This window comes from Sinocyclocheilus grahami, unplaced genomic scaffold, assembly GCF_001515645.1.
Source record: "Sinocyclocheilus grahami isolate Dianchi unplaced genomic scaffold, SAMN03320097.WGS_v1.1 scaffold149.1, whole genome shotgun sequence".
Taxonomy (NCBI): domain Eukaryota; kingdom Metazoa; phylum Chordata; class Actinopteri; order Cypriniformes; family Cyprinidae; genus Sinocyclocheilus; species Sinocyclocheilus grahami.
The window spans coordinates 3,050,067-3,060,115 of NW_015505328.1; the positions used below are offsets into that span (position 1 = coordinate 3,050,067).

Consider the following 10,049-nt stretch of genomic DNA (forward strand, 5'->3'; position numbering starts at 1 on the left):
AGGATGTTAAATGGATAAAAAGCGATAGTAAAGACTCATATTGTTAGAAAAGATTAATAAAAAAACTTTTTATTCATAAAAGAATCCAGAAAAAAGTATCAGTTTCCAAAAAAAAAAAAACATGAAGCAGCACAACCGTTTCCAACCCTGATAATAAATCAGCATATTAGAATGATTTCTGAAGGATCATGTGACTCTGAAGACTGGAGTAATGATGCTCAAAATTCAGCTTTGATCACAGAAATAAATTATATTTTAAAGTATATTAAAAACAGAAAACCAATATTAGAAATTGAAATATTTCACAATATTACAGTTTTTCTGATCAAATAAATACAGCCTTGATGAGCACAAGAGACTCCATTAAAAAACATTAAAAATCCCAAACGCTGGGTCAAAACAACCCAATAGCTGGGTTTGTCCCTTTTTAACCCAGCATTTTTTAGAGTGTGTGTATGTGTATAATTTTGCATATAACATCAACTGAATGTTTTTTTTTTTTTCCAATGAATGAGGAAAGTTTGAAGAAAACTGAAAAAATGCAATATTTCTAATAAGTCAGATTCTCAAACTGTGGCCCATGAAGTATTGGCTGATAAAAACATTTTTGAAAAATAAACACTTATATATATATATATATATATATAATTATTATAAAAAGTACTGACTAATTAATAATATTAAAAAGTGTGTGTGTGTATAATTTTGCATATAACATCAACTGAATGTTTTTTTTTTTTTTCCCAATGAATGAGGAAAGTTTGAAGAAAACTGAAAAAATGCAATATTTCTAATAAGTCAGATTCTCAAACTGTGGCCCATGAAGTATTGGCTGATAAAAACATTTTTGAAAAATAAACACATATATATATATATATATATATATATATAATTATTATAAAAAGTACTGACTAATTAATAATATTAAAAAAAATTACTGATTTAGGTTCATTAACTAGCAATTTAGTGAATTCAGTAAAAAAAGAAACAGTCCATCAAATACGAGAACACTAAATGTGCAGGTAACTAATTTGAGGCAGCAGTAGTTTCCCTTGTATTTAGAGTGTTCGTTTGTCTGTGATTTTTGTTTAATTGTTGAAGCATTTCACCACCTAAAAAAATCTGTTCACTATTAGACAACAAATGAATGTTTCTATGTTGATTGAATCATGCGTGTAATTTATACATTACATTTTTCTCTCAAGTTCTGCAAGAGATCCTCTCTCATCCTCAAACTCTGCATGGATTTCCATTAATACAATATATAAATACATAAATGGAACAAATATGCACACAACCTGGCAACCCACTCATGTTCTCTTTTGGTTTGGTTAAAGTATTTCACACCCCTCCTCTAAGAGCCATGAAATGCCATTCACATCTGAACATATAATTACAGAGGACATGAAAAAACAAGAAGATCTCTAACCTCCAGAAGTGTCTGTGCTTTCAACAAGTTCAGACGCCCCCTCCCCAGTTTCTCCAATGCCCCCGGCATCTGAGTCAGAACCTGCTCCGTTTGAGAACGTTTCGCCCACAGTGAGAATCATTCCTGCTGTCAAATCTGACCTCTGCTCTACCGAACCGCAAGAAAAATGCTGACTTGCCAATGAAAGCAAAGAGACTGATCAAATAAAAACCTAGACAGAAACAACTCTCTACCCTGACTCTATAAAAAAAAGCGGCAGGAGGTAGAAGAGTGAAAAAAGAAAGACAGAAAAAGAGGACGAGACATCCAGACAAAGAATGTAGAGAGAGTATTCCAGACACCGACCAAACACAGATGTGGAGACACACATACACATACACATACATACACAGATCCTCTTACTAGCGCTTCACTTAAAAACACACATACAGCCCTCCCTCAAAACATCTAATCCCACAATCCCCTCCTGCTGCTTCAGACTCCACCCCCTCACATCAGAGACAGCCCATCGCCCAGTTAAGCCCCCCACTGGATCTTACATAAGTGTCCTTATATAAGCTCTCAAACCAGGGGACTGAGGGGCCAACCTGAGATTCACCCACCCTCATTCAACATGTCGCCCGCTGATTTTTCTGGAAGTCTCACTCTCTTTGTCCCAATCCTGCTCATAAACATACTGCAAGTCCATGCTGTCGTGTCTGGGCTTTCAAAGTGACAAAATCTTCAATGGTCAAATGATCTGTATATGAAGAAGGTTCATATTTACTGTCACGTTTTGAGCAGGCCACAGTTATTCTGCCAACAGTCAAAAGCTTTGTATGCATGTATCGATTGTATAATGTTTAACGCTTGGACTGAATTAGCTGGTAGGCTGTAGTGTTTTAGTGCTGATAATGTTAGCTGGGGTCAAATGCATTAGCTTGCTGTATGTATTAACAGCAGCTCACATAGTTTTACTCTGAAAGCGATGACACATTATGATCTTTAGTTAATTTAGTTTCATTTCATGACCATCATACTGAAACAAGTATTCCAATCAACCTGATTAAGCACGCAATAACCACCTAATTCTGGATTCATACAATTTTCAAACATCATGCATATTTTAGGAACGAGTCAACTTGGTTTCTTTGCACATAACCACTGGCACTAATTATTAAAGCTTCGATTTAAATATTTAGCTATCTGAAATGTATAAAAATACACTACTGTAAAAGTTAAAAGGGGTCTTTTAAGATTTGTTAATGTTTTTAATGAAATCTCTTACCTAGGCTTCATTCATTTGTTTAAAAATTACAGTAAAAACAGCAACATTCCTTGCTAAAAATAAATAAATAATTATAATGAATGAATGAATGAATAAATAAATATTTATTTTTAACAAACAAATAAATATTAATTTCTTAAGAAATACCTTACTGACCCCAAACTTTTGAAAAGCAATGTACATATTTCTACATTTCCGATAAAAAAATGTGTAAATATATACTGTAAACACGTTTATGGTACAGAAAGGTAGTAAGGACATCGTTAATGTAGTCCATGTGACATCAGTGGTTCAACCTTGATTTTATGAAGCTACGAGAATACTTTTTGTAATTGTAAGAGAAGAAATTGTTGAATAAAGTTGTTATTTTTGTTTTCTTTGCACACAAAAAAATATTCTCATAGCTTCATAAAATTATGGTTGAACCACTCGTGTCACATGGACTATTTTAACGATTTCCTTAAATTTTGAAGTACTAATATAAGCCTGTAGCAACTGCAGAATGCACACTTAGCAACATTTTATGTCTACAATGTCCCATAGACGTAATTAAAAAAACAACTTAATAAAACCCAAAGGATTTCCCAACAACTGTAAGTATATTTAGTTAACATTAACATATTAAATATATTTTAGTAGGCTTATGTGTGGAGAGAGACTATAAGGACTTATCTGACCAACAAATAATGGAGTTACAATACATTGTAAACCTTTCCAAAAAAGCAGGGATATTTATGATTATTATAGTTAAATAAAATTCATGAAATCCATTTGTGTTACTTGAAACATATTAAAATAAAATAAAAAAATATATATATAAGTAAAAATTAATGCATTTTATTTCAAGTAGCTGTCAATGAAAGATTTCTCATTTCCATTTAGTTTAACTTGACATTAAAATACTAAACTAAAACTGAAAAAAAAAAAAAACTATAGACATATTTAAAAAGAAAACAAATAAACAAAAATTATAACAAAATTATCAAAAACCCCAGAATTATTTTTGTTCTAAAATTAGAATGAAAACAAAAAATAAAAATTAATTCAAATAAATACAATTAATAAAAACTATAGTAGTATCTCGATACTGAAATAAAACTTAAAATATTACAATTTGACCCTTTAAAATGTCAGTCATTTGCACTGTCTGCAACTTCTAATGAACATACTATCAATTATTATGCACGATATTCAACAATTTAAAAAACAAAACTTGAATATGCTGAGAAATGAAACTGTTTTACATCATTTTAAATCTTATTTATCTCTCAGATCCCTACAACTATTTACAGTATATAGGTGACCTTATTTACTAATGACATGCTATTTTACAGCAGTTTAACGACTCGCTTACAAACAGTACTCTTATAGAATGTTGCAGGTCAGATAAGTGCGCTCAATCTCTCTCCTGCTCACTTCACCATCTCTACCTGTGATCATGGCTGCCGATCAATGAGATTCCAGCTGTGAAGACAATGTCACACTTACTAATAGTTCATATCCTTTCAAGTAACATTGGATCGATGAACACACACACGCTCCTTTGATCACAATTACACACAACTCACTTGTGGCCGATGCTGTTCCCACTCCCTCCCCGATCTGCTACAAACTTCTCATCCACTGCTCCAGCCAAGTGCCAAATCTACAGAGAGAGAAGGACCATTTAACACTGCTCGAGCAAACACACACACTTACACACAGTTCTCCTCTTGGGTCGGAACGGAGACTGTCACAGCCCTGATCCTGACACAGCGGGTCATTGTGTGAACTGTGATTTGAGGTCAGGAGGCAGTTGGCTGGTTTGTTGTGTTAATCCACACCACTTCTGCTTCATTCATCTCTTCATGTCACAAACGTAAAAAAAACATTCTTTATAAAAGCAGTACATGATGATGATGATTTATTAGCATTATATTTGCCATCTGACATACATAATGATGTGACATTCATCTTGTTTGAATATGACACACATAAATAAACTTATGCATTCTTGAATTACAGTAGTCAACATTTGAAGTGGATCAAAAAAGTTCATCAAAGTTGTCCTAAGACAAGAACGCATTTTGGTTTTAGGTTTTAGGACAACTCTGATGAACGGTTTTGATCCACTTCAAAAACAAGTGTGAACAACCATGAAATGTGGTTCTTAAAGGAATAGTTCAACCAAAAATTTATATTTGCTGAATACTCCAAAATGTAGGCATATGAGTTTGTTGTCTGAATCAGGAGAGGAATATGCAGAGATTGAGCACCATTTACAAGTAAAAACAGTCCTAAACAAAAATGTTGTTAGATTTTGATGCTAGAGGACAACAGGGTGATGGACTTTTTATGGATTATAAACACATATTTTGGCCAGAAGTGACTATTTGAGGTTAAAATACTTTTAATGATCAATTTTCCCAATTACAAGATGTTAAAGGGGTCATATGATGCGATTTCGATTTTTCCTTTCTCTTTGGAGCGTTACAAGCTCTTGGTGCATATAGAAGATCTGTAAAGTTGCAAAGACTAAAGTCTCAAATCCAAAGAGATATTCTTTATAAAAGTTAAGAGTCAACCATGCCTACCTAAAATGGCTCGTTCTAACACGCCCCCACATATATACATCACTATGTGGGAAGATTTGCATAACACCGCCCAAATGTTCACGCAAAGAAAGAAGGCGTAACTTTTATTCTCGCTATATATAGTATTGTTGCTGCCGCCATGTCGAGAAGGCGCTGTGTGTTTCATTGTGAAAGCGAAACTACTTTGTTTGGTCTTTCAAAAGAGGACACGACTAGAAATCAGTGGTTAAGTTGTATTTACAACACTGTTCCAGAACAATTCAACCCAAATATTCAGATGTGTGCAGCACATTTTATGGAGGACTGTTTCCTGATCCTGGGAGAGTAGACTACAATGCCGGCTGTTCTGACTCACAGACTGTAAGTAAGTTTTTATATTTAAAGAATTTGCCACTGATGATTCAAACGCGAGTTTTGAGCAGTGTAGAGTAGCACTTGTTGTTTGTCATTTCTCCGATCACAAATGCAGACATGGTTTTATGTTTACGCGGCGCGATGCAACGCAACGAGTAAAAAGACAGTATAAGTCATTATAATCCGTAATTATGTCCCCACTGGATGCAACAAATGCCTCGTTTATAATGGGTTTTAATGTTTTTGTCTCGTCGCTCCGGCCGGACAAGGCATCACAGTATGGTAAGGGCGTAACATTTCCGTCACATGCTTGAGGTATTCGGCCAATCACAACGCACTGGATAGCTGGCCAATCAGAACACACCTCGCTTTTCAGAACGATGAGCTTTGTAAAAATCTACGCATTTCAGAAAGGCGGGGCATAGAGGAGAAACAATAATGTACAGTATGTGAAAAATAATGTGTTTTTTTCCCCTTAAACTGCATAAACACGTTTCATTACACCAAATACACCAAATAATGTTCTTTTTAGCAACATCATATGACCCCTTTAATTGATGGACTGGAGTCGTGTTGATTACTTGTGGATTATTATGATGTTTTAATCAGCTGTTTGGACTCACATTCTGATGGCACCCATTCACTGCATCCATTGGTGAGCAAGTCATGTCATGCTAAAATTTCTCCAATTCTGTTCAGATGAAGAAATAGGCTCATCTACATCTTGCATGGACTCAGAATGAGTACTTCTCCTGCAAATTTTTATATTTGAGTGAACTATTCCTTTAACAGTCTATTTTCAGGACAGATGAGTTGGACAAATGGGATGTCCAGACAAGTCAGAAGACAAAGAGCGTTCATAGGCATCTTAATTTCAAGTGAAAAAGCTGGAGAGTGTGCTATGCATATTACAATACAGATAAAAATAGGTGCCCAACATACATGTTGAAAAAAGATGGATTCTCGAGGGACTGTGTAATTCTGCAAGCTTCAGTGAATCTCTGTGCCATTACTGGAAACTTTCTTTACATGAACATGTTACTATAAAAAGGCCAAAATTATGCAAGCTTTTAAAGAAAAAACATATCCTGGAAATATTCGGAGCATTAAAACAGGTGCACGAAAAGACAAAGACCTAATCATAAAACACATAACAAAATATATTATAATTTCAGAGTTTTCTAAAATAACAAAGATATGCATCCATAGACATTCTATTACTAGTCTATCTAGTCTCATAAAGAGTGGCTGGCTGGTAACCTGGATTTGCCAACAGCCTAATGTCCTTCCCACAGCCTGTGCTACTGCAGCTGACATCTCAAGAAATGTTTGATAATTAGTGATGGAGCACACACACACTCGTCTCTCAACAAAGGGTATGGCACATCCCCCTGCAAACCCCCCTCGCATGAAAATGTAGGTCAGTTTGCATGATGAAGTGCCCTGCAAATAAGAAGATTACGCTGATTGTGCCAAGTGTTACAGCAAAACAAATAACGAAAAGCAACAACAACAATTCTCATCATGTTAAGTATAAGATCATTCTATTAAAAAGGAAAAATAGGGCAAAGGGCAAAGTTAAAGTAAAAAAATATAATGCAAAACTGACCAGCATACTAAGTAAAGAATTGTGAGGGAGACAAAAACTCACTAGAGATTTGTTGAAGAGTTATGAAAATGTAAATAATGAAGCAAATGTCAGATGTTTTGATTGCACTTGTTGGCAGATTTGATACCAGTCAAAAGTTTTTGAAGATTTTTTTATGTTTTTTTAAACAAAAAGTCTCTTCTGCTTACCAAGCCTGCATTTATTTGATCCAAAGTACAGGAAAAATGAAATATTTTTACTATTTAAAATAATATTTATAAATGTAATTTATTCCTGTGATTGCAAAGCTGAATTTTTAGTATCATTACTCCAGTCACATGATCCTTCAGAAATCATTCAAATATTCTGATTTGCCGCTCAAAATAATTTAGTATTATGTCGTTGAAAACAACTGAGTAGAATTTTTTCAGGTTTCTTTGATAAATAGAAAGTTCAGAAGAGCAGCATTTATCTGAAATAGAAATCTTTTGTAACATTATAAATGTCTTTATCATCACTTTTGATCAATTTAAAGCATCCTTGCTAAATAAAAATCAGCCTAACCCTAATCCTGAAAAAAAATTTTTTTAACTGTTTTAAATATTGATAATAACAATAATAATAAAAAATTCTTGAACAGCAAATCAGCATATTAGAATGATTTCTGAAGAATCATGTGACATTGAAGACTGGAGTAATGATGCTGAAAATTCAGCTTTGGTCACAGCCTCAGGAATAAATGACATTTTAAAATATATTCAAATAGAAAGCAGCTATTTTAAATAGTACAAATATTTCACAATATTACTGTCTGCTTTTGCTGTATTTTGGATCAAATAAATGCAGGCTTGGTGAGCAGAAGATAATTCTTTAAAAACATTAAAAATCTTACTTTTCAAATACTTTTGACTAGGAGTGTATGTCTGTGGTTTTTCATTTTTAGATAAAACCTGTTTAAAGGGAACTTATTTTTATTTGTAGAAGTAGGGGTTAATTTATAAATTATACATTTATAAAATAGCCTACAAATTACATTAATTGTGCAATATTGATCAACACTGAGGCTTTGAGATAATTTATGTAGCAAAAATAAAATGCCAAAAAAGACAAAATTCTACTATGAGCAATAAAGACAATTAATTGACAAGACAAAATAAGTTACATTTATTGTTCAGAAGTATTTCATTAGGAAAAATGCATGAATTTGCCTAAGACATTGTATGTTAAGGCTGGGAATAATGAATAAAAAAATGTGATGGGGTGAAAATAATTGCTTTAGCAGCGTTGCCAACTGCTTTCAATTGAAAGTAGCTAAAACTGGTAGCTGAATGTCAATAGATGACATCACAATGGCAAATTCACTGATCTCTATAAAGATGAATAGAGAGATCAGTGGGCAAAAGGATAACTTAGATAAGCTTTGTCCAAGAAGTTGCTATATTTGTCCCTAAACTTTTGAAAAAGGCTCAAAAGGGATGGGAAAGTCGCTAAAGCTAGCTACAAAATTGCTAAATTGGCAACACTGCGCTTTAGGGTTTCCTGACATTGACAGCTAATTGAAGCCACGCCCATTTGGAACCCCAAGTCTTCTGCGTAATGACGTAGAGGGATTCCCCGGTTACTTCTCAGGAAATGTTTAAACAGGCAGATGTTCAGGGTTCGAGTGGGAGTAGGACACTGCGCAATTATGAATTAAACGAGTTATCAGACTGCAATACTTAGCCTTTTTTTTCCCCACAGTAGAACGGTTTTCAATTGGCAGCCGCCTTTAAAACAACACAACTGAGGCCGACTGAAGCTAAAATGCCCTGTCCTCTTCCTACAGAATACAAAGTCTCGTTTTACATACAGTCAGAAAAGGAGACCATCGCAGCTGTGTTCGATTAAGATGTATTTATGAAGAAGTTGCATGACATAGTAACCTACCCTGTTTTCATTCCCACGGGACTTTTTTTATTTCGAGCTCAGCTCCATCAAAACTGCAGCGCGGGACGTTCAATCAATGAATAATAGCAGCCGATGAGCAAAAACCAGATCAATATCGGCAGAACGAGGCAAACAAAATCTTTTCTGGCAAAAGATGATCTATAATATGTATTAACAAACTATATTTCTTGCACATGTTTTCACACACGCAGCCATTTTTGTTATTTATTCAAAGCGCAAAACCTGAACATGAGCATGAACCATGACTGGACAGAAGAAGACAGATACTAAACTCACTGTTCCCCATCAGTGACCGAAACTGGTGCTTTCCACACACACACAACACGCACAATTCACGCACGCTAAAAAATGACAGCAGGGGGCTGGACTTCCGAAGGCAGAGTCAATTCTACCCAAAAGTGGCTCTTCCCCGCACACATAATGTTACTTTTAAATGAAACACGACTTGCTCCGATCCACACTTTGCAAATAATATGATCTATGCACTCACCTAGGTTGTCCCGAGTCGTCCCGGTCAGATATTCAAAGCTTTCAGTATTCGTGGGTCCCGTGGCTAACTATTCGGACACACACAATGCCAATCAAACGCTAAGCCCCGCCTTTCGCGCGACGTCTGTGTGAATGGGCCAATCAGAACGCGCTCTGAGTTTACGCCTCGCCCTCTCGTGGCAGATTATGCTAGTGGTTGCATTGATTAATGCGTTTGAACAATGTAAGAGAAGGCCAGGCAATGTGTGGGTGTTTTATATAGTGAATAAGAATGAATTAAGTTTAGCGTTTTTTTACTTTTGTATGCAAGCACATTAGAATTGCTTTTATATTAGAATTCATATTATCCAAAGACTAAAACAGATTACACAGGACAAACGATAAGAATCAGGGCGATTGTTT

General features: G+C 34.8%; 1 protein-coding gene across 7 annotated transcripts in view; it reads right to left on the reverse strand.

The window, feature by feature from the left end:
* The window catches only part of pals2b (protein associated with LIN7 2, MAGUK p55 family member b), a 24,922-nt gene extending 15,180 nt beyond the window's left edge, over positions 1-9,742 (reverse strand). For 2 of the 7 annotated variants that reach the window (XM_016281341.1, XM_016281340.1), the window contains exon 1: positions 1,430-2,530. In XM_016281341.1, the coding sequence (XP_016136827.1) occupies positions 1,430-1,550 (121 nt within the window). In that variant the 5' untranslated portion in view covers positions 1,551-2,530. Of the gene's footprint in view, positions 1-1,429; positions 2,531-4,050; positions 4,075-4,112; positions 4,161-4,264; positions 4,342-9,137; positions 9,156-9,648 lie in introns of those variants that run through there. The other 5 variants (XM_016281342.1, XM_016281345.1, XM_016281343.1 and 2 more) reach the window with 5 other exon arrangements.
* Between the last annotated feature and the right edge of the window lie 307 nt (positions 9,743-10,049).